At 46.4% G+C, this 25,428-nt stretch overlaps 1 protein-coding gene across 4 annotated transcripts in view; it reads left to right on the top strand.

Annotated features, from left to right (window-relative positions):
• The window catches only part of snx29 (sorting nexin 29), a 66,702-nt gene that overhangs the window by 3,905 nt on the left and 37,369 nt on the right, over positions 1-25,428 (top strand). For 3 of the 4 annotated variants that reach the window (XR_014117232.1, XM_081697853.1, XM_081697852.1), the window contains exons 6-14: positions 240-310; positions 646-900; positions 1,114-1,501; positions 1,642-1,817; positions 1,994-2,090; positions 2,219-2,301; positions 7,007-7,070; positions 7,200-7,328; positions 11,149-11,234. Coding sequence is in view for 3 of the 4 variants with exons in the window: in XM_081697853.1 (XP_081553979.1) it covers positions 240-310; positions 646-900; positions 1,114-1,501; positions 1,642-1,817; positions 1,994-2,090; positions 2,219-2,301; positions 7,007-7,070; positions 7,200-7,328; positions 11,149-11,234 (1,349 nt within the window). In the remaining variant the exon portion in view is untranslated. The remainder of the gene's footprint in view (positions 1-239; positions 311-645; positions 901-1,113; positions 1,502-1,641; positions 1,818-1,993; positions 2,091-2,218; positions 2,302-7,006; positions 7,071-7,199; positions 7,329-11,148; positions 11,235-25,428) is intronic. The other variant, XM_027006018.3, reaches the window with a different exon arrangement.

Here is a 25,428-nt window from a genome sequence, read left to right as displayed (position 1 = left end):
TTGGCCTTTTAACTCCAAGCTTATTATTCAGGTAGTAATCACAAACTATATATTAACACTATAACTACTTAATTACAATAGCACAAACAGCAAAGGTATATAGTTAAAAGAATGAGGAAAAGTCTAGAACCATCCATGGCTACTTGGAGTTTTGGGAGGATATCCTCATCTGAGCAAGCACTTGTGAAGGCAGTGCTATCATCGCTTGCATGCCAGGTGAAGCAGTATGTGTCTTTCAGTGCCTTCTATGAAGAATGGGCTTTTATCCTTGATGAAGAGAGAGCAAGCATGCTGCCCACCATGGCTGCAGGTCAGTGCCCTTATTTACACTGATGTTTGCACCTCTCCTTTTCACTTTAGAAATCAACTGAAATCTTTGGAAAGCAAGTGAAAGTTGCTAGAAATACTGTCATTCTTTTACTTTTCCAACCACTTATCTATTATTTGGTATTCAGCTTGTGGAATGAAACATTTGAAAGTGTCAGCCATTAAAAAAAAAAAAAAAAAAAAAAAAAAAAAAAAAAAAGGTTTTCTTGGTTCATTCACCTGGGAAAAAATAAGTTGTTTCCGTCGGTTGGTTCTTTGGTCACCGCCGAGCCTTCCTTAGCTACACATGAACGCATGCTCCTCTCCGTTCCCGAGCAGGCCTCAACTCCATCCTGTTCGCCATCAACATCGACAACGCGGACCTGAACGGGCAGGTTCGGGCTGGCCCATCTGTCTCCCACCTGCTAAAGGGCTCCACGCAGGGCATGAGCAGCCTGTGGAAGGAGTCAGCGCAGGGCGTCAGCACGCTGCTCAGGGAGATCGGCACGGCCACGGGCGGCGTGCCTGGCTTCGCCCCACGCCCGGACTGCCCCTCCGACCCGTTACCTGTACTGCCTCGCAGCACCTTCGCAGGTAGGCCAGGGCAGCCACGAGCTTAGAGTGAATTTCTTGTCCAACTTCTTGTTTAGACACAGGCCGTTCGTTTGTGTTAGTTCCTCTGTGCGATACGTCCGCTTTTTTGTGGCTGTCGTGTGTTTTAAAATGGCTGCGAGGAGGCTGGAATGTCTCCGTGTCTTGGCTGCCGTCCACGTCCCAGCGTCTGCTCTGTCGCTGAAACGCGCGTAGCCTCCCGGTTTTTGTTCCGCTCCCTAGATGCGGGTTTGAGGAAGGAGCGCCGCCGCAAGAAGAAAATCACCAACATCATCTCGTTCGATGACGACCTGGATGTGGGAGCGGAGGATGAGGAGGAAAGCGCAGACGGAGCAGGTGGAGCCGCGAGGAAGAGTGTGGCAGCCCGTGAGAGCACGGAGGGAGCGATGGAGCAGGCCGGGCCGCCAGCCACTCACAATGGGCTGCCCGAGGCCGAACATGGCATCGTGAGCTGGGCTGAAACCCCACCGCAGAACGGCCTCTTCCCTGACACTAAGAGCGTCGACAATGACGAAGACGATGATGAGGATTTTTACGGCAAATGCCAGCCAGAGCTTCAGGAGGAGCCTCAGAGTGGAGAACAGTGAGTTCTCGTTTATGTTAAGCACATGAATTCAGTAAACAAACAAATAAGTGTGTGCGTGCATGGTCTCATATATATATATGACCACTTTTCAGAGCAGACAAAACCACGTGCAGGCTTTTTTTCCCCACTTTCTTCAGGGTTGTGGTTGGGAGCTTGTCTAGTGTGTCGACATGGAGTCCTAGACAGATCATTAAGGAGACTGACAACGACAGCTCAGACATGCTCATCCCCGTCACTGCATCTGAGCCCATCTCCCAGCAGCGTCTAAGCAGCACGCCCTGCCAGCCGGCCCTCACTCCCTCGTCGCCGTCTGGTCAGTAGAATTCTAACCATTTGGTTCACGTGTCCTTGCGAAGTGTGCATTATCTATGTTACCCAGCCTGAATATTGTTCGAACCTGTGTGCTATTGTTTTTGATGTAGCTGTGCACAGTAGTGTAAGTACCATTCATATGAGCAGCACTGAGATGTGTGGCTTTGCGCCTCACAGTTGCCAGCTCTGTGGAGATGCTGGGACTTCACAGGCACACACAGAGCTCAGGTCCACCCGCTGACTCGGAGAACCTGAAAGCTCAGACCCAGTTCAGGTAACCCCTCTGCTCTGCCAATGTGACGCATCTCACGGAGTTGCAGCGAGCTCCAGGCGATTTGTTTTACTTTCTCTCTCTCTCTCTCTCTCTCTCTGTCTCTCTCTCTCTCTCTCTCTCCATCCCAGCATGGAGCCCAGTGCTTCACTGCAGGATGCATCTGTGTCCAGTATGCTGGTCACTGTGGGCCTACCTGACTCCATGACTGTGGGTGAGTTCCAGATGCCTTCCCAATAGTGTTAGGGTAGATTTGTGTAGTGTGTTATCTAGTAATGTTACTTAAAACATATTTTTGAGGGAACTTTGACCCAATTTCCACCCTAACCCAAGTTCTAACCCAATATCTAATCCTTATGTAGCTACTAACCTAGGAGAGAGAAGGCTGCTGAAGGTGTATAATCCTCTACAGAACCTAAGATATGCCTTCAGTTGGCTAGCATCGCAATAAACCATAGAGGGAGAGGCACACGAGACTCTCCTTCTCACCTAGAGATCAGGGCCAGTTATGCTCTCTCCAACTCCTGCTCATGGATAGTATGGATGATCAGGAATCGGACTGGTGAGCTGCTGGGAGAACCTTTGACAGCCCACAGTACAGATATGACTAACAAAGTATTATAAGACATTACCTTTCAGAAATTGGACCGTGTCATTGAAGTTGGTTCATTAACTGCATTCATTACTTCCAGAAACTGCTATTTGTAGTCGATAATAGTTGAACACTATTACCAAAGCAGTTGTTTTAGACTTTGTAGACTTAAATCTTGTTTCTTTTACATCAGCTGTAAAAGATCACCACTGTTTCCTGTAGACATTCCTTGCTACTTCCTGAGTGTGTCCAGTGTGGAGATAAAACGGCTCCTTCTCTCTTCCCATATTCTAATTAATAAATGAAAAGGGTTGGCATCTGTTGGCACATGTTTTATACAAAAATTAATAAAACTATTTTCTTTCATTTCATAACAGTTCTGTTAGCTTAGCATAATGAACTATCTTAAAGAAATACTTGCTTACATATTGCATAGACATGTCTTGAGACTTTCTAACAGTAATGGCTGTAAATGTTTTATCAAAAGGATTTGCTCTCAGGGCAACATTTAAACCCAATTTATAGTTAATTACTGCATTACTATTATATCATTACTATTATATTCTTTTGCACTTCATTAAGAGATTTTGTAAAAGTGAAGCAAAAGTAACATGTTAACTAGAATAATATTTAAATACTATAACTATTTTTTCTAATGGAAAGAAATAAGTAGCATGTAATGTATTCTTTTCATTCAAAGTTGGAAAAAAACCTGCTCAACCTCACAGACCTACCTGCCTTCAGCATGCTTTACAGCAGCTCAGGAACCAGAGGCCTGCGGAGACCCTGCTGATGCACTTTAGTCCACGTTTTGTTCAAGAGCACAAGCAGCATTTTCAGCCAAGGCCTTTCATTCCAAACATGTTCAGTGGGATTGAAGTCAGAGCTCAGTGCAGGGCACTGGAGTTCCTCCACACCAACGTTGTCAAATCACGTCTTTAAGGACAGGAAATTGCCGCCTTCAAACTGTTGCCACAAAGATGGAAGCTTAGAATTGTCTGAAATGTATGCTGAAGCGTTAACGTGATCCTTCACTGGAACAACGGGGCCTTGCCAAAACCCAGAAACGCAGCCGATCACCATTATCCCTGCTTACCAGAATGCTACAGCGTCACTGCTGACATTCTGGTAAGTAGTGTTCTCATGGCATCTGCCAAACCCAGTTTCCCCCGTCAGACTGCCAGATAGTGAAGCGTGATTCGTCGCTCCAGAGAACATGTTTCTATTTCCCCATAGATCACTGGCAGCCTGCTTTACACCACTCTAGCTGCCATTGGCATTGTGTACTGTAATCTTGGGCTTTTGTGCAGCTGCTCAGCCACTGAAATCCATTTCGTGACATTCCGGACACACAGTTATTTTTCTGATGTTGCTTCCATAGGCAGTTTGGCACTCTGCACCGGGTGATGTAGCGGAGGACAGGCGAAGTGTACGCGGTATGTGCTTCAGCACTCGCCGGCCCTCTGTGAGGCTACGCGGTCTACCACTTCCTGACTGGGCTGCTGCTGTTCCCTTTTACAGTAATAGCACTTACAGCTGCCCAGGGCACATCTAGAGGAACACAATTTTGATAAACTGATGTGGCTAAGGTGGCCATCCTGTGACTATGTTTAGGCACTGAGCTACTCAGTCTGTGCTATTGTACTGCCAGGATAGAGTTTGCATGGTTATGTGCTTGATTTTATACCCCTGCAGTGGGTATGGCTGAAACACCTGAACTTGATCATTAGAAGATGGGTGTCCACATACATTTGGCCTTGTAGTACCTCTGCATGTGCCAGTGGAGACAGCAGTGTTCTGCACTCTAACCGGGATTTACTGTAAGCAGAAAAATTCTCGCTGGTTGTTAGGAAATCTTCAAGACGAACCCACAAGTAGTGTAGGCAGCTTAGGCAGCTGTTTACACATTCTTTCACTGGGTTCGCTCTTCCACGTTGCCACGCCAATGTGGCCAGGGGTTCACATGTGTTCGGTGGATCGTGCTGTCGTTGAATATGTAGGGTGGCATAGTTTCTACCACTCCGTGAATGCACGGAGATGTTTTAACCAATCAGTCGGATTGTTTGGCATCAGACCATTTGTAGGATAGAATCAGAAATGAACAAGTTGCGGCTAACACTGGAAAAATGCATTTTACATTCATTGTTGCTACTTCTCACTAATTTAAGTATTTTATTCATAGAAGCTTCTGTAAGATCAAGACCACAGAGAATCAATTTTTGTTAAGACATAGTCACGTTTCTTTAAACATTATAAAAAGAGGTCTCTTATTGGCCCCCTGCCTCTGTGTAACGGTGTGCACCGATCCTGCTGCCGGTTGGGTTGCCATTGCCTCTAGTCTGGTTGCTCTTCTCCAGAGGAGGGCACTGTTGGTTCAGTGTGGGCCAGCACCTCACCTCAAGCTCTCCTTGGTATGAAAATGCCACATTGAGACCGACCTACAGGCGGCAAAGGCCATTCCTTTGGCTCGCAGACCTAGAAAGATGTAAGATGGAAAAGACTGTGTGTGCGTCATAAAGGAGCGTGTCACAGCTCTGAAATGTATCTGTGCTCATAAAAGCAGACTGCCAGAAACAAAAACCTAACACTTAACCTGATATTTCTGTACTCAGTGGGTGATGAATATGGCATATTTATTGATAAAAAGGCGTGCCACGTTAAGTGTACAGTTTGTGAGACCCACTCTCTCTATTGGGGGGGGGGGGGGGGGGGTTAAGAATTTAAAACTCTACTTTGTGTATTTACTTCTGTCACACCTTATTCCTCCCCAAACAAACAAGAAATACAGAATTACATAACAGCCCTCTTGTTATTAATTTGGCTAGCTATTAATAAAACAAAGGGAAAATGTACTTGGTCTTAACATGCCAAAATATCACCTTGTGGTTTTCTGCTGGTGTATTTCAGTGTATGTATCTTTGTGTGTGGATTCTGCCATTTGCGATTACTCATAAATTTAGTGTAGGCACGTGTCTGAGGTGTGGACGAGTCAGCAGGGTGTGCTCCACCTCCAGATGGAGGCTCTGGGGAGGAGGCGGCCTCATCTGCCGGACTCCCCAGGCGGATCCTCCCCTTGTACCGCCCACACACACACACACACACTTGTTGTCTCACTCACTCTGATCTTGCCTACATAAGCTGTCGTTCCACGTACACACAATCAAAATTAATTTAAAATGTTTGTTTCATTCTGGTGCTTCTGAAACAGTTTATCATAATTTCTCTTTTATTATTTTATTGTCTTCAGTGTGTTCAGTTTGAACCATGCAGAGTTGGACTCAAATGGACACTATAAGGGTTAATTCAATGTTATTGATTTTAGGTCTACATTGGTAAAGTAAACAGAGACTGTGTTGGAATCCTTCAGGCTTCTAGTGTGTGTTAAGGTTTAGTTTTGCCAGATAGAGAACGATTGATCGATATTGACTCCAGAGCTCACTGACAAGAACTGCCGCTCCCTAAGAAATAATCCAGAAGTTTTAATGGTTTCTCTTGCTGAGATTTTGCTCAGTTTTACAGCCTCCTGTGCGTGGAGGGAGCCGGCCATGCTGGTGTAGATTATTGTGTCTACGGTTCCTTCTGATGTGGCTTTAATGACGCTGAGCCGGTCGGAGTGTTGGGAGACGTGAGAGGCAGGTTGGTCTTCAGGCTCCGGAGGTGTCGAGGCGTGAGACCCCCCCCCCCCCCCTCCCTGCTCCTGAGGCCGGTGTCTACCTACACTGTACCCAGTGCTACAGACCTTTGTGTGCCCTGCCTTCATAAGGTGCATCTTCCCTGCCTGCACGCTGGATAGAAATGTACATTCATTCATTGTTGACTGGCGTTCATTTTGTCTTATTGCATCATTACAGGGAGCATGATTAGTTGGGTACTATTTCCCATTCTTATTTTTAGTTTAGTTCAGTTATTTTGCTGCCAGGACTGTCACGATAGGCCCCTGGATGAAAGCAGACTATAAGAGCTCTCCTTCCTCCCCTTCTTTGTAGTTGAGGTGGTTGGCCTCTCCCTGTGTCGGTAGCGGAGTCTTCCTCTTTGATGTAACCTTCACTTAAAAGACATTAGTTGGCTGGCTGGTATTTTAAGCTCCACAATGTTCCATTTATTAGTTCAGTGGTACTACATGAATGAAAATGTCAGCAGTCTGGAACAATGTTCATTAATGACAAAAGCACAGGTCTGCATGGGACACTAAATCTCAGCAAGATATTGAGTCTTATTATTGTTCTTTCAGAAATATATTGTTCCCCCATTCCTGCCCCCCACGACTCAGTCATGCTCGAGCTGCTTCTTATTTTTGTGCCTTATTAAGATATCTCTGTTCCCACAGTTGAACTACGTCAAGCCATCTTGGCCATGATGAACAGGAAAGACGAACTCACTGAGCAGAACACGTGAGTCCCACCCCCACACTCACCCTCTTGTTTTGGCTGTCGCTTTTGAACACGTGACCACATTCTCACGCACTTGAGACAGATCCCCTGCTAGAGTCCTGCTGTTCTGCCGGCCTGTGCATTCTGCAGGTCTCTGCGGAGTCTGCTGGACGGCGAGATGGAGCACTCGGCCGGCCTGAGGCTGGAGCTGGACGGCCTGAGGACCAAGCTGGCCGAGCTGGAGGAGAGACATGCTGCCAGAGTCCACGCCCTTGGGAGGTATCGCCTCTTCCCTCTCTGATCTCGCTGCTTGCGTCCCCCCTGTTCGCAGCCCTCGGGCATGACGCGGCCAACGGACCAGCGTGCCTGGAATGCTCGCAAGCTTGTCGAGGAGAATTGACTAGGACTAACTCGGCCAAATCAAAAGGATACATTTTAGGTCCTCCTCCTTTAAAACCCTCGCTCACTGAGTTTGATGCTTCCTGCTTGTGCATGGGTGATTTAGGCCACTCTTATTTTTGGCTTTTTCAGCGTCGGTCTTTAGTCTGAGAGGCAGCGGGAGCAGTAAAGTCAAAGTGTCTGACTCAAACGTAATCTCTGCCAAGTCAATACGCTAAAAATAAAGGGAAGGGGCTGGCAGCGCTTGGGTTGTCGCTCGGCGAGAGATCTTTCGAGCTGTTGCACCGTTGATCCAGACCAGCTTGGTGGGTGGTGCTTAGGACGTGGGCCCCACTCGGCACCGGGGCAGCGCTTTCACACCTCCTCAGCTAGCCTGCGCTCCGCCCGCTGTGACGTGAAACGCCTGGGTGGAGGAAGCATTCTGGCGAAGACACGCAGACGGGCGGTCTTACCACACGTCTGCGGCAGGGGGCCGACCGTTTGTGCCGTCTATTGGGCGCCGTTATTAGAGACGCCCTGGTCATCCTGCAGCTAAGAGGCACCTCGCAGGAGAAGATGGGGGACGGGCGGGTGAGGGGGCGTGCGAGCGATGTCACCCGTCCCACAGAGATGGCTGTCGTCCACGCCTCCCATCACTCAGTCGGTGTTTGATACCAGAGCGTCACAGAGACTACCTTTATTCTGCTTAATTTGCAGCGACTACTAAGAGTTGCTCAGTGCTCCTCTGAGGGTTTCTGTGATTTCTTTTGTTTGGTTTATGTTTGCTGTGCCACTTTGGGCTCTAGTCTCATGGTTGCACTGTGGCGTTAAAGCCGCCTAACACCACGTTTGAGTAATTTCGTATGGTGCTCACACATTTATCGTTATTTGTTAATTTGGTGGACTGAAATAAATGTGCTTGTGACAAGGTGGGTGGAGTGGTGCACCAGGGGGTGAAAATCTGGTATTTCTGAACCCATTTTGGCTTAAAACATTGTTAGCACTGTCACCTCCATGAACCGGCTCTTAGCGCAAACTCAAGTGCAGCAGAGTGTTTTCCTCACTTCTCGCAGGCGTATAAAGACGTTCCCAATCTCTCATAATAGGAGTTTGACCACAAGCATCACCCCCCCCCAAAAATACATCTCCCAATTATGAACTAAATACAAATGATTGGGCTTTTTTTGTTGTTCATAAGGGAAAACTCTTTTGTGAGTATTAAATGTGAATCAGACTGTCTGTGTCTCATTATGCATGGAAAATTATATCATTTCTATAATTCGTTATATCACAGTTTTGTAAATAGTAATTTTATTCTCATCATAGTGAAGAACAATATTAACGCTTCAAGTGCTATATATTTTGGTGACTTTGTACTTCTCTGACAAATATGTCTGTTTCCTCATCTGTGAATTTTTGTTTGCACTGCAGTTCCTGCACGCTCTCTGCAAAATTGTCACTGTGTTGTCACCGGTACATACAAAGCTTGTAGCAGGAACGAGAGGATTTAATCTGATTGGCTGTCGTGGCGGCAGGCCTAAACACACCTGCTGATCACATATTCATTGTGCCGGATTACAGCGTCTGCGGCGGTCTGCCACGCCCACAAGTGCGTGCACTGGTAGCTCACTCGCGTTAATGCTGCCTCAACATAATGGCTGACGCGCCATAATATCCAGCATTTGACATTTTCTCTGTTTGTAGATTTGCGACTAGTGAGCGCATGAGAAATGCCGACCTTGTCCGCTTATGACTGTTGTGCCAAGTCATTCCGCACACACCCCTCATTAACGTGCATGTGCCCTCTGCTCCGCCGCTTCCTGCAGATCACCGTGCTGCTCACCTTTGATGGGATTCGTGTTGGGCACCGCACGCATCCCGTGACTGGCTCTTCTCCAGCTCCCCAGCGGAGTCCCAGTTGTCCTGGTGTTCTGTGATCCAATTTCAGTAATGGTGCTGGGGAATCCAGTTAGGCTGGGTACTTTTAGAACCAGGGGTAGGGGTGGGGGTGGGGTGCTGCGTGTCAGCCGCGCCTGGCGTGCTCGATCACAGGAGCTCGTGGCTTCCGTAACACGGCATGCCGCTTCGCTCCTCCCCGCCCGGCCCACGTGGAGCGCCCCCCTCCTCACAGACTGGCTCTGAAGTTGCTTTTTTATACCACCACTCTTGGGAACGTGTGACGATTAGCTCCGGGAAGCACACACAATCGCTCCATTTCATCAATGAGTGGAAAACAGCAGTTCTGACGGATGAAGGATTAAAGGAAAATTGCATGGGTGAACTTCATATTTATATGCCCAATGTCATCAGATATGTTTGCAATAGTTGCAAAATATTGTGAGCATGGAGTAAAACCCGTACAGATGCTTCCTTATTGTGAGGTGCCTCTAAAACCCGGAATGCTTTGGGAATTCATACTGCTGTGGCACCATTAAATCTGCGTGTGCAGGCTTAACAGAGATCCCTGTGAGAGCACGCTGGCTTGTGGCTGGAAACATTCCTCTTTCTTATGCCTTTTTTATGGTAGATGCGGGTCCATCGGTGTTATGGAAACGAGAAGCACTGTGCCTGCTCAGGCAGAGAATTGTGCTTTTGTCTGCGTCAAACAAAGCACAGGAAAATAGAAATCACATCTTCATTTCCTGCAGATATTAGCTCCACTATTTTTAATTAATTATGTGACAAGTAAACATTTTCCATGGACCAGGAAGCGCAGCAAAAATGTGTCTAAATTTTCCTCCTAACGAAAGATCAGTCCCAATGATGTAAGTGGTACTCCTTCCCCAGACTGTTCCGTACTTGTGTTTGTAGTATGGATCGTGGAGGTATAGACCTCCTAATTACTGCAGCCGGCCATGGGGGAGCACGACACGCGAGTGTAATCCATGAGCTACAGTGCCTGCCCCAGCACGTGCTCATTAGATAAGCGTATCCTGCCTCATGGCCGTGCTCGCACGCCTGTGCTCGCGCAGCCGTCATCGTTCCTCCGATATGCGTTTGCGGGAGCACGCGGGAATCCAAGGCTGGAGACAGCGGGAGTAATCGATGCGACTCGCATGGCCGTCGCCGAGATCCCCACGGAGTAGCCGCCGTTCGTTAGCTTTAGTTAAATCGCTGAGGAGCTGCGCCAACCTCACCGCTTCCCGTTAACAACGCGGGTCCCCTGCACGCGCGCACCATCCCTCCGCATGCCTCTGTTGCATCGAGCCGCCGAAGGCCGTGACGACGCGACGGCGAGGGTCGTGTAAGAATAGGGGGAAGGCTGCTTTTCACAGTCTCGCAGGCTGAACTGATTCCGATTGAGTTTTCTCGAACCAGCGGTAATCAGCACAGCATATTGTAAAAACACCTGCCCCGCAGCTTGGGAAACAGCCTTCCAAAAGTTACTCACCAGCACCTGAAAATCAGGGCTTTTAGGAGAGCTAGTGTGCCGCAGATCTTTAAAAAAAAATTTTTTTTAAATTGAGAGTTCATTTACATCTGTCTGTTTTTACACCAGAGACTTGCGTGCTGAATTATGTCCTAGCAATCTGAAACAAGTTTTTGATTGTGATTTCAGTAAAACAAAAAAACAAAAACAAACAAAACAAAAAAAACAAGTAAACTAGATGTCAGGATCCATATGCTCCCATCCTTGCCGTCACTGGACGCTGAAGAAAATGTGATGTGAAGAAGCACAGGCATCCCGGGGTCTGACGTTGCATCCCTCTCCGTCTTGCAGGGAAAACGAGGTCCTGAAGGTCCAGCTGAAGAAATATGTGGGCGCTGTCCAAATGCTGAAGAGAGAAGGAAGCCAAGGCATGGACCGTGAGTGTAGCTCTTCTCCCTCACACCTGACCTCACACATTTGAAAACGAGTCCTAAAATGACTGACATCTCAAACCGCCGCAGAGCCGCACGTGTGCTGTTCCCCGTCACAAAGTGAGAGGCAGAACTGTCTTTTTCATTAGCCTGGTTTCGGAGTATGCCAACTTTTGTTACAAAGCCCCTAAGGCCATGCTAAAAAGTTTGGAGGATGAGAATCCTGTGAGAGAGGTGTTCAGGCTCGATCAAACACAAATAAGCCCAACGTGGTAGATTTCGGGGGGGGAAAGTAATCGCTAATTGCTTTTTGGGAGGAAGATGTAGTTATCACTGTCACCTGAGAAGTGACTACTCAGAGACTCTGGCCACGGTAGGGCCACGCTGTGTGGAGCACACTGGCGTAATTGACTAATAAAACTACTGTTTGTGGAAATGGAGCTCAGATGGCGTTATTATTTATGTGAACATGTATAACTTAGCGCTGTTTAAAGTATTTAAAAATGACTGAATTTGTGCTGTAGGGGCTTAATTTCTCCTTTAGACAGAAGCAAGTGGGCCTTGTTCTGGGCTGTCATGTGGAAAGTCAGTTTTGGTTTTTATCGTTTCCTCAGATATCGATGGACTTACAATTATGTGTATGCAATAAAAAAAAAAAAAACCCCAAAACAAAGCATGCTAAAGGCCGCCTTCCTGTGGGGGGGGGGGGCACATGCTCATCATAAGCCTTGGGAGGGATTTTAGCATTTTTAGTGCCTCAGTAGATCTGCGTAATTGGATGTCGTGTGCACTGCCAGAAAATGGCGACAAACCTTTTGTAATTAGCTACTGCGTCCCTCTAATGTGCGTCAGATCAGCCGCACGCCGCCTCTTCTGTTCACTGGCACTCTGAACGACGCTGTCCTATCAGTCAGGGGTGCGTGCGTGTGTGTGCCAGGGAGCCAGAGAGAAACCCCAATTAGACACCTAATAAAGAACCTTTATCCTGCTGCCACGCTCTGTGTACACCAAGCCCCTCACGACTCATAGCTGATCATGGCTGGCGGTGCGCTATCAGCACTCTTGATGTAAATTTCCCAATTTGCCTCACCGCTGCCACGTGTTTTGACTGCCTGCCTTTGCCGTGCTCGCGGAGACCTGGTGGTCCCCCTCCCTCATCACTACTGCACTAATGATGTGCCCTGCTGTACCCCGGCTTTGATGTTGAGTAGCAATTGAAAAGGGTAATGGGAAACACCACTTTGATATATAGGCGCACAAAACAAGCCTCCGCCCCATGTCCTGCCAGAGTGCTCACGCTGCAGGTAAAGCTTGTTTGTTTATATATTTTCCCCATTTTTCATTTTGCCTTTCTGCGCTCCTGCCACGAGTTCACGAAAGCACGTGGGCTGTCACCTCAGACATGCTTTGGCCTGATGTGCTCGACGTTGAGCTGCCTCCTGTACCGTTGCGTTTGAATGTTTATTTAGATCACGCCTGCCACCCTTTAAATGCTTCCCTACACTGTTGCCAGACAAAAGATGGAACAGAAGCACTTCCTTATCAAATCTCCCTTTATTAAACAGAGTTGAAAAGTGAGAGCGGTGGGTAACAGCCCTCTTCCTCCATGGAGTTATCTTGTTATACGGGTCATGAGGGGACTACCAAAAAACCCAAGAGAACCGTAGAAGATCAGTAGTTTGTAGTGACTAATGTTCTCCATTGTGAACTCTAGTGTGCTGCTCATTGTGAACTTGTGTGCTGCTGTTATCCTGTGTGATTAGTGTAACTGCAATGTAACTATCAAGTGCGATCAAGATAGACCCTCTCTCTGCAAATATCCTCTGATCGCAACTGGGTGATTTTATATTAAACTGGTTTTATAAGTTTTTGTGCTTATTAGTGTGCACTATGTATCTGTGTGTGATGAATCTCACATCTGGGAAAGGATTACGACACAAGGTACGAATGAATAAACACACACCATGCCTTCGTTTGCTGCTGTCAGCTACACTTAATGAATCAATGAGGACCATTATTCACCCGCTTAGCTGGAAAAGCGTTAATAATTTCATCTTTCATATTCATTACACGGCAGTTCATTTTCCACCCTCCACACCACCCTGCTGGCGGTAGCTGGTTTGTTCCAGCCCTTCGGTTCTGGCTAAGAGGTGCAGAAAAGCAGGGTGCTTGCACGGGGAATGTGGGTTATTGTGTTCACTTTGACTAAAGCGACCAGATAGCCCCCCCCACCCCCCCGGCGAGGGCAGTGGAGGCTGCTCTTTATTTAACGGAAGGGGGGGGGGGTGTGGAGGAGAGGAGGTGATGGCGCACGCCTATGGGGCCAGGTGGCTTGCCGTCCAGGGGACCACGTCCCCATCACCTCTTAATGAACAGTGTTAATGAACATTTTAATCATCACCTGCAGGTTAAACAGGGATCTGCCCGCTCCCCCCCGCCGTGTCTACGGAGCCGTCGGCTCTTTCTCTGGTGCCGTCCCCAGCGGGAGGAGCACCTGGCCAGGCCATCCGTGCCGTGCCTCCTGCGGTTGTTTATCGCTTATGCCATCAGTCCTTCAACACCTCCGCGGGCGCAGGCCGGCAGCCACGAGTCGGCCTCCTGGCCCCTCCGCTTGCCCTGGGGACTGACCACTGTCTCGATATCAGGCACAGCGCAGGGGCAGGCCCAGATCCGTGCTGCAGGCTCGGCAGTGGAAGAAGGAGAGAGGGTGAAGAGTAGCCCCACAGCCCTAGACGGTTTAGTGCACGCATCACTGATCTGCCTGTCAAAACTGGAGCTCAGATTTTAAATCCAGCATGAAGAGCAGGATAAACGAATGGAGGTGCTTGTTTTTGTGTGTTGGCCAGCTCTGTCTCAAACCCGTCTTGGTGTCCCTCCTCCCTCTCGAAAGCCATCTCCTCCAGCCCACTCTGAGATGAGTGAAAGAGCTTCTGCTCGACCAGGGAGCGGGGCCAGCGACTTTGGAGCAACAGCTGCCTGCCCGACACGCCTGCCACTTCCGCGCCATTGCTCGGGTGAAGGGCGGACTTCCGAGGCCCGCTGCACGCTGGGGCTCTCTGATCAGTGCCGGCGGGTGAGTTAGCAGGTGACAGCCTCTCGCTGGTCCTGGAATCAGATAGCAGCTGCTGCCCATATCCCGCCCACCAGCCCCGCCCACACGCCCAGGCCGCGGACACGCTACAGAGGAACAGAGAGGTGAACTCTGTTCCTGCTCCTAATGCCCTCGCCCCCACTTGTGCTGGTAGGCCTGAGGACCTGTGTGCAGCGTTTAGGGGAACTGGACTGTTCGTGGCTTTGTGTGGTTGCAGTGTTGCCGACCTATAGTACGGATCCTTTTGAAACTGAAAGTCGATCTCAGTAGTCAGAGTCTTTTAAGAGTTGCTGCAAGTGGCTATGGTAATAAGCTTGTTAATTTACTCTGTGGAAAGTGTATTGTGCTGTTTAATAAGCAACTCCATATAGACCTCTCAAGCGCTTTGTGGCTTGCCATATTCTGCATGCGTTCTGCAGAGAGCTTCACAGTGCTGACCGTCAAATATCTTCTTGGCTTTCTAAGTTGGAGGGCTTAAATGATTCCTAGAGGCTCTGCCATGCGTTACCTTCAAGCTGAAGGTTAAACTCAATTATGTTTGCGGTAGGGGGCATCAGCGTTTTGCCTCTGGAGTGGGCGTGTGTAGCTAAAAATGGAACATTAGGCATTGACTGTGATTGCACCTTAGTGTTGCAGACGTCTAATTGGAGGCACTCCTCGGTCTCTGCTGACTGATGAAGCTCAGATCTAAGATCTTCTCATCTCAACAGCCTTTTAAGGCCTCCTGATCCCAGAACCCATTTTGTTGTTTTGTTTTTGTGATAGTTTGATGTTTAAATAGATTTTATGTTCTGTTTAAGAGCTTTGGTGAAGGTTTAATTAAGAGGTTTTCATTAGTTATTTTTCATTAAGGGTTTCCATTAGTGTCAGGAAGCATTTGTGGCTGATTGTGTATCTCTCAGCTTGTGAGGTGTTTATTTGCTTCACATGGTCATGTGACTTGCACTGTACCGTGTAAAATAATGCAAATACAGCTCATGTCAGGGAAAATTGTCTAGGTAAGTCTTTCTATAGTAATTTACATAGATTAAACTTCATTTTGATTGAACATCTTGCTGGTCTGCTTGGCTCAGCTCCAGTGCTTCATAAAGTAGAAAGAAAACATGGATTAGAGAAAAAGATTTCCATCAAATTGGAATATCTGGTCTCCTTATTTAGAACGTTTCACATGATGCTCATTCTGTGTTTGGCGCTTAATTAATCTTGAGGCGGAGTTGAGCGTTATCTTTTATACAGGGAAGACAGGAATAAGAATTCTGGAAGATGTTTCTTTGGTAGATATGATTAGAAACAGAAATAAAGGAACCCCCCCCCCCCCCCCCCGTAGCCCAATAAAACTAACATGGCGGTTGGTAAAAATAACCTTCTCTTCACTCAGTCAGCTGCACACACTGGCCATTAGGCTGAAAAGAAAGATAAGAGGGACAGAATTCAGAAGCCCCGCCTTCTCATCTCATTTACCCCCATTTTTCCCTCATATGATGACATTTGGGGGCAAAGCATTAGTGAATAAAGATGGATCATTTTGCTTCCGAGACGGAATCCTTTGATTTCTGGTAGTGCCTTCCTAATCACCTACTAGACTTAGTTTGAGAACAAATTCTAAATTGAACGCATGCTTTTGAGCCTTTTCGGTTCTCTCTGGCTTTTAGGAATTTGTACTTACAACCAGCTGAAACTTAAAGCTGAGATGAATTCGTATTGATTCTGAGTAATAAGTGCTGCAGTTATGTCCAGTTTCATGGCTTTTCTGCATTAACCTCACACTTTGCATATTTGATGTGTTCCACACGTATTTTGGGACTGACCTCTGGACCTCTTAAGCTCAACTACATGATTTTTTCTCTCTCTCTCTTCCGAGACTTTGACAGCAAGGAAGAGCGAGGCAGATGGCGGATAGTTAGCCCCAAATGTTTGTCAAATTAGAAATGATTTATTCTTTCTTTTCTGGACAGAAGAGGCGTTTGAATTATTTTACGTTCTTCTTTGTGTTCATCAGTTTAACATGCAGCATAAATTTAGCCAAACTGGGGAACTGTTGGAGCAGCTGTCTGCTCCAGCTGAGCTCTCCTCATGAATGTCTCAGGCTGTGGCTCCCCTCCCTCTTCCAGAGCAGAAGAAAGGCTCTGGAATCACTAGAACCTCCAGGCCTTAACACACGCCTGTCGTCCTTCTACATATTGCGACTTTCTTAATACGCAACGACTTCCATGCCTCCCCATCCGCCGCTTTTTTAGTGTTATTTTTTTGTTTTTTGTTTTTTAAAAAAAAATTATTTATTTATTTATTTTTTTGGAGAAAACCACTTTACAGGGAGCCAGAAAACGTGACTAAAAAAATTGCCTACCATTTCCTGCAGAGTAGAAGCTGTTTATTGAGTTCCCTGATTATTTGCTGGCCGTACTTTCTTTTCCCTTTGATGTGATGGTGATCTGAGACGCCTAAAACTTCTGAGCAAATATTATGCTAATGGTCACTGCTATCAGAAATGCAGTGTGGAGGACTGTCCACTGAAGTCCCCATCACGATACATAAGGTTATTAACACTTTGTGAGAAGTGCCTTAATATCTAATGGCATTTAATCTAAATTGTAATCAGGTTCCTGCTTGATTAAATTAGGTATGCATGTTGAGCTTGTTTATGTGTGTTTCCATGCGTGTCTGAGGAAAAGGTATACCTAATTTCCAGCAACACAACATCCTCTCCTCAACCTTGAAGGCTTTCTGTACAGTGTAAATGTAAATAATGACGGCAGCAGTTCGACTTCCGATAAATAAGATAAAAGTGAAAACACGATTTAAACAAAAGCCCCTGCACGTAGCTCCCGCCTGCTCATAACAATCTGAAACTGTGCTACACTAATAACCCAGTAAACCCCTTATAACGGGAGGCAGCATTTTATGCATGAAAAGACCAGCAATACAATGCACTATTGCTATTAACTATAATGATGTGCATGCGTGAATACTTCCCTTAGGCTCTATACCCATGCATACAGACATATTCACAAACATGCATGCATGCATACATACATACATGTATGTATCTATGTATCTATGTATGTATGTATGTATAAAACCACACATACCAGCGTGCATACAGAAAGGTTTCAGATTCTTCCCACATTTGGGTATATTTCAGACTCAATTGGCTTTAACTCATTGCCTACTTTAATTGATTGGACATTATTTTATAGGACACACTATATAAGGTCTCACAGTTGGTGTACGTCAGAGTGAAAGCCATGTTGTCAAAAGAATTATCTGTAGACCGGTGAGGCAGGCTTGTGACAAGGCTCATAGTTAGGAAAGGATACAAGACAATATATGCAGCCAAAGAGTACAGTAGCTTCCTTCGTGTTCCTGACCTGTACAGCCAAACTGATGAAAGGCCTTGGTCAGACAGGTAACCACGAACCAAATAGTCACTATGAATGAGATCCAGAGTTCCTTTGTGAAGATGGGAGAACTTTGTAGAAGGACAACCATCATTTCATCACTCCACCAACCAGTCCTTTGTGGTGGATTGGCCAGCCGAAAACCACTCTTCAAAAGGCAATGCTGGAACCAGTTTAGTTCATAAAAAAAGAACCTGATTAACTCTCAGACCAAGAGAAACAAGATACTAAGGTCTGATGAAACAAAGATTGAACTATTTGGCCAGAGTTCCCAGTGGTGTGTGTGGAGGAGAAAAGGCCAACACGCTGGTGGCAGCGCCATGGAGCGGGGACGTGTTTCTGGGACAGGGAGACGAGTCAGGAGAGAGAGAGAGATGGAGGCAGAAAAATGTAGAGCAATCCTGGGTGAGACCCTTTTCCAGAGTGCCCAAGATCTCAGGCTGGGGCAAAGCTTTACATTTCACCATGACAACGAGCCAGAGCATACCGGCATGAAAATACTGTGAAAATCCCGGAGAGGCTTTGCCAGAGTCTGGACCTGAAGCCAGCTGAGCATCTCTGGAGAGACCCGACAAATGCTGTGCACCCATGCTTCTCTTCCAACATGGCTGAGCTTGAATGAGTCTGCCAAGAAGAGTGGGAGAAAGATACGCCATGCTTGTGCAATCCTTCCCCAGGAGACCGCTGCCAAAGGGGCTTTAACCAAGTACTAAGTAATGTAAAGTACTTTATGTAAAGTACTTATGGTGTGTGGGTGAGTGGGTGGGTGTGTATTTATTTTTTATACACAGTCAAAACATCCCAAAAACCTATGTTTGCTTTGTCATTTTGGGATATTGTTTGTGGATTGATGAGAAAAAAGCAAGTGAATCCATATTAAAATCTGAACCATATTAAAGTGGAAAGCTTAATAGATTCTGAAAACCTTCCAGATGTGCTGTATACATGCATGCAGGCACATGCAGATACATATACATTTATTGGTAATTGGTCATTTTTCTTTAAATATATGATTTGAAATGGATTTCAGCCTTAATAAACAAAACAAACAGAAAAGGATAAAAAAATAACATTTTCTGTTGATGAGCTTTGTATTTGTGACTTTTTCACTTGTGTGCAGTATTTGTTTCTCTAATAATAATCTGCATTTTGGACACCAGCCCACATTTTCACTAAAAGCATTTAAGAAGACCTGTGATTATTTTTGCTGGTTGTTTCATTGTCAGTGCTCTGCCAGCTCTGGTAGATGTGTGGGGTTTATTTTATAGATTATTATATTTTGGGGTTTGGGAGTGAGGGCATATGGTCTATTGTCATCTGTGAAATCCCAGATGGGAGTCCTGCAGAGATGAAGAGCTTCGCTGCACTTAAACAGTGGCTGTTCTGGACGCATGGATTTGATTGCTTGGACTGCCATGACGTCATTCAATTTTGTTGACAGTGGTTGGTCTCTTGAGACAGAAGCCAGCTGAGGCGCATCTACAGCTGTTCACTTCACTGATGAATTGTTTGGAGAGCATGGCCAAGATCTTCAGTGTGGAGCAAACGTCTTAGACCACCCAAGAAAATAATGTGATTATATTTGTTTGCTCAAAGCAAAAAATAAATTTAGTATCTCCACTGGAAATGCTCCTTTGATTTAAACTGCTTTTCTGGTATTGGATTGGCAATGGCAGTGATACTTATTTAGCTAATTCATTTAAATATACTTGTTTCTATACTGGTCATGCAAGTAGAGTTTCTCTTTTATTATTTAATAACAATAATAATAATTATGTAGTGCCTTTCACAAACCCAAGGTTGCGTTACAAGCAACATATAAAGGCAAAAATACTGTTGAACTCAGCAGCTGGAGTGATTACTTACCAAAAAAAACAAAAACGCTCACATCACTTCTATTCTTAGTGAGTTGCCCTGGTTACTGGTTGCATCATGTATCCACTATAAAATACTCTTGACTACTGTCCAAGCCCTTTGTGGTGTGGTCCAGCTTATGTTGGGGAGCTCCTCCATCCCTACGACATCCCTCGTTCTCTCGGCTCCTCCATCCCTACATCTCTCTTTCTCTCGGCTCTTCTATCCCTACGACATCCCTTGTTCTCTCGGCTCCTCCATCCCTACATCTCTCTTTCTCTCGGCTCTTCTATCCCTACGACATCCCTCGTTCTCTCGGCTCCTCCATCCTTACATCTCTCTTTCTCTCGGCTCTTCTATCCCTACGACATCCCTCGTTCTCTCGGCTCTTCTATCCCTACGACGTCCCTCGTTCTCTCAGATCCTGTAGCAGCTGTCTCCTCACAGTCCCTTACACTAAAATCTCTTCTGTGGGTGGCAGATCTTTCAGTGCTCCTAAATTGTGGACTTTTCTGCTTAAAAAGGCATGTGTAGCTGCAGCCTCGTGTTAGAAAGAAGAATTCTCTCATTCAGCTCTACATAACGAGGTGTACTGATTTTAAACGGAGGGAGAAAGATTGCTGGTGTAGGATTGGTACTTTCCCCAAGCCCAAGTATTGAAAACTGTTTTGGAAGATAAAAGTGATATTGGTGAAACATATAAAGGAGGAGTGATATCAGAATAACACTCAGATTAACTTTAGCTGTTAGCAGCATGCTGGTTGGTCTGGTCTCATCACGCGCACACATCTGCTTTTCATGAGGAAAGGAAAAGAGCAGGTCTGCACTCACAGCTCATTGTACTGCACATAGGCGGCAGTGTGTCTGCAGGGAAGGAAGAATTCACTATTCAATTGCTGAGAAAGACATACCTCTCAGGAAACACTTTGTGATAACCTTGAAGTCATCTTGAAGGCCAGATTATTTGTAATGACAAAGTTGGAAAATCACCCTGCAAAGTGGTGTAAGAAATTGGCAACATGATTTTTAAGGAGCACTGAAGGGCTTTATAATTTCTGTGCACACACACACACACACACACACACTATATATATATATATATATATATATATATAATTTCTCCCTCATTTTAGCATGCACGCTTACACATGCTTGCACATGCATGCACAGAAAAACACCCGTACACACACGTGTGTGTGTGTGTGTGTGTGTGTGTGTGTGTGTGTGTGTGTGTATAATGTATATACTGAATGGCCGGTTTAGTAGAGACACCAATCTAGGAGCACGTTGGATCTCAGATGGCCTTCAGAACCACAGTCGTTCCTTGTGGCATAGATTCCACTAGGTGTTGAAATTTTTCTCTAGGAATCTTGGCTCATGCAGACTGGATAGCTTCTTTCAGTTGCCACAAATTAGATAGAGGTACTGATATACTCTGAACAGCCTGTTCTACCTTGTCTCAGAGATGCTCTAAAAGAAATGCTCTTAAGGTCTGTGCACTGCGAAGGCCAGGCATGCAAGGAAAACTCGCCGTCATGTTCCTAGAACCAATCCCTGACCATACGACCCGTGTAGCATGGCGTACTGTCCTGTAACCTTCTGTCAGAGGGTAAACAACTGCCATGCCGAGAAGAACTTGGTCAGCCACAATGCTTAGATAAGCTCTACTCTCCAAACATGCCTCCACAGGTATCAGAGGACCCATGGTGTGTCAAGAGTTTGAGAAAGGCACTATATAAATGTGAAGAAGATGAAGATGCTGAAGATTCTTGTTACCCTTACTCCACCTCCTCCAGCCTGACACTGAAACCAAATCCACTGAAAACTTGTTCACCTGATTTTGTGCAGAACTCGCGCGTCTAACCTGCATACAGGGAAGATCTAACCGTAGAGGGGCAGGTGTAGCTAATAAAAGTGGCCATTCAGTATGTATACACATGCTGTTGTCAGTCTCCAAGTGCTGCAGTGTTGGGTAAACCACCTCTCACAAAGTATCTCTGGGACTTGGATTGTCTTTTGCCTTCCTCATTTTTGAATAAAAATGAATAAACAGGATATCAGTGACATTAGTTGGTAGACTGCTTGTATCTCATTGATTTGATTGGCTCTTGTCCTTGTATCGCAACCTCTGAAAGGATATGATTATGATCATTCTCATGTAGCTATTTAAGTGAATTTCACTGCAGTTCCAAATGAATATACAGGCCACCTATCCAGTGACCCCACTTTGTGTTTCCGTTCAGTTATGCTTTTACACACATCTGGTACTTGGCCTGGCATACAGCTCTTAGAGTAAATGACCAGGATGTGCAGGGTGATAGTTGACTTTGAATAGAAACAACTGGGAAATTTTGGAAGTGCAGTGTGCTTGCATTGCAGCTGTGTTAGGACCGCTCTGAATAAGCTACTGCAGTAATCCATGTTGCGTCCCACGACACGTGAGCGCCAGAGGACAAGGTATATGCAAGAGGCTCCTGTTAAATGTGACGGGGCCAGTCATTTCAGTCGCCTTCAGTGAGGCCACAGAGCCCCTACTGAGAGTGTCGTTTTGTCCTTTGCCTGTGCAGTGCGTTGTATTACGGGCTAATTTTAGCACATTAAGTGCTCAGTGCAGAAGGCATTGCAGACACTGTTCTACGGACCCACGGGTCGTGCTGCAGCCGTGCCGTAGAGCTTGGTTGGCTACTTGTGGTGTGCGCTGGCGTGCATGCATTGACGGGGGTGTTTGGGCCTCATTTGCATGTGATCACCTGGAGCTGGTCTGCTCCGAAGACCTGCAGTGGCCTCCACTAGTCGCAGCTCATCTGCAAAGCAGGGGAATATTAATGGGGGTCATAGGTGTGGTGCTGATGACCCCTCTGGAGACTCTTTGTCATTCCTCTCTGGAGGAATGCGTTCAGTCACCCCACTGATGGGTGCAAAAAGTGAAGAAAATCTGCTATTCTGGCCTGCGTTTGGCCGCTAACTCTTATAATAGAGCCATGATAGCATCAGCCGTCACCGAGTCCTGCTGCCAGCCAAGATATGGCCTTTCCCTCCTTCCCTCCCCAACCCCAAAATAGGAACCGGCTAAATTACACTTGGTAATGGAATGCAGAGACAGTGATCCCACCCTCCTCTCCTCCACCCCCCCGAATCCCCATCCGCTTCTTTTTAATTCTCTATCAGGCGGAGAGCACATTTCATTTGATATGAAATGAAAGGCTTTTTTCTTATCGACTCTGTGAGCAGATGAGGGGAGCGGTGGAGAGTTGCGTGAGGAGAGGGGAGCCGAGAGGAGATGAGGGGAGCAGTGGAGAGGGGAGCCGAGGGGAGCGAGGTTGGATGGTGGACGAGTACCACACTGACACCCAGCTTTTTCCTCTCGTCTTTAGGCCAAGTGCAGTGCCGCCGCGCTCACCAGATGGGGACATCAATAGTTAATGTGTGAGTGCTCAGCCCAGCCTTGAATGAAAATCGGCCTTGTAAGAACCCATAAACAAAAGGAACTCATAAATAGTCTGATCAAACACGAAGTTCAGCTTGTTCCACTTGGCTAAGCTTTGAACTCAACATGTGACAAAAATCCTTTTTAATGCCTTCAAGAAAAGAAGACAAATGGCCTCTATTTGGGGATAGATGTAGAAAATCTTGTTACCTATTTGAGTCATTAATACGGAGTTCATTATTTTTACTCCATGCTGTCTGAGTTCAAGGCACGTAGGACATTGTGAGAGACTTTGTTCTATATTTTATTAGCGGGTTAAGGCTACAGTCGAGACCTGGGTTTGGGTTTTAATGGAGCTGGTCAAGAAGGCTGCCAGCAGGACGATGCCACGGCCGTCCACGGCCTGGAGTCTGAGACGGGCCGGTTGCTCTCTGTCTTTCTGGCCCGTCCTGGCCATGCAGCAGCTCGTATACACGACCGGCCACGCGACATTTTCAAGCGGGTGAATTCAACTTTGCCATGACGTTGTGTGAGCCACGCTTTCCCACGTCTCGGAGGAAGTGCGTGCGTCTCTTCACTCTCCTACATCAGCTGCTGTCATGACGCATAATTTCCACATTCAGACAATGGCTGCGTGCTGCCATTTGGAGACTCCCCAGCTGGGCACGAGAGGAGTATAAAACAGAAATGAATGTTTCTTCACTTTGCTTGTGTTGTATTGTGTAAGGTAAACCGAGACATAATCTTAACCAGATCATTGTGCGGATGGAACCTCTACCCGTGTTTAAGAGCTGGGCCGTGATGTTTTGGTAAGGAACGGCGCAACGTCGCTCGATTACTCTGGCCTGGTCACGGCCGGCCCCAGGCACTTATGCGTGTGGCGGAACGTGATATGTTTAGTGCAGGCACTAGCTTCTCCTGCGCGGGAGGCCTGACAAGGGCGCTGGGCACTTTACCCACTCCTGATGTTGAAATAATTGATTTGACCCACTTTAACATTTGTCGTTAGTCATCGGCAGAGTTTATCTGCCGTCATGCATTTAATTATCGCAGGGAGGCAAATTAATCGCCTGTGCGCGCCAGTCTCTCTCCTGGGGAGGGACGGCTCCCTCTACCACTGTCGAGGCTATTAACACAATAACGAAAAAGCAATTAGATTGACTTTTTGGAAATGGCAGTCAATTATGGTGCCTGTAACAGGGTAGCTCAGTGCCCAATAAAGCAGCTTCCTTCTGATAGCAGCAGACTTCCCTCACCTCCAGCTCTTCAGCGAGGTCGCTCGCTGTTTTTATTGGACCAGGTAGGGCTTTGGGTGGCGCGGCTGCGCACGCGTGCGCACACACACACGCGCAAGCACGCACGCACACACAGCCGATAGTCCTTGCTTTTCCATTCTCCAAGGCCTCTTTCACCGTTGACGGGAATGCCGCGTGTCGCGTATCCCCTGCGCAGACCCTGCTGCGTGGCTGGCGGTCCCCTGGCTGCTGTCGGATTCACTGACGGCTGGGCAGGTTATGATAGAGGCTGTTTGAGCCATCTAGAGTGTTCATTAATGTGCAGGCTTTGTGTGCCTCTTGGAGGCTTGGGAGTGTTTTTTGCTTTTTTTTCCTCCCTTCTTGTTCAAATTAATAGGCCACAGAAATAGTGCTTTGCTGTTTGCAATGAAGACGTTTTTAGGTCAAAAAATAAATAATTGCTTTGATCATAATGAAAATAATGAGAAATTCTTTTCTCTCGCTCTCAGTGTAAACACACACGCTGTTATTTTCGACTGCAGTAAACAACCCCCTAACAAGCATCTGGAGGGAGAAGTGAAATAGTAAATGGTGAGGGTGATTTAATTTGCTTCTTCACAGCTGTCTTAACATTTTAGAAGTCCACTCGTGCTGAGTCTATACGCATGCAAAAATATATATAAATAAAAGAAATAAGATCAGCCAAAACAAAGAAAAAATGGAGCAGAGTGGGAAATAGTATTTTCAACAGCTTCATGTCATTTGCCATGCAGTGTTATACAAGCACTGAGCTGTAAAGATGAATATTGAGCAGGGCATGGCTGTGACAAAATTTGAATAATGTTCAACATTTAAATACATATTCATAAAGGTTTTTGGAATTGCAGTCCTCACCACCTGCTTTGGCAGTGATGGGCCAATCAGATTTTTGTACTGAGAATGTAAAATTCCTTTTTTATGGCCTTTTTTATGACTTGAGGTTGGCATGTCTAAATTTTTTTCCAGTGTGATGCATCAGAACTATTGTTCGTCATTCCCATCATGGCCGACCTATTTGGGATTTCTGTACGAAATTGAACCCCCCCTGCCTGCCGAAGGACAGGGACAGCTTGGTGTAACCCATTCTATGTAATATGTTTGTAATGTTTGTGGATAATTTAAAAGTCCACTTCCTTCTCTGTGTAATTCATTTAAA

This window comes from Electrophorus electricus, chromosome 15 (assembly GCF_041902795.1).
Source record: "Electrophorus electricus isolate QZ-2024a chromosome 15, ASM4190279v1, whole genome shotgun sequence".
Lineage (NCBI taxonomy): Eukaryota > Metazoa > Chordata > Actinopteri > Gymnotiformes > Gymnotidae > Electrophorus > Electrophorus electricus.
This window is presented reverse-complemented; position numbering and strand designations above follow the sequence as displayed.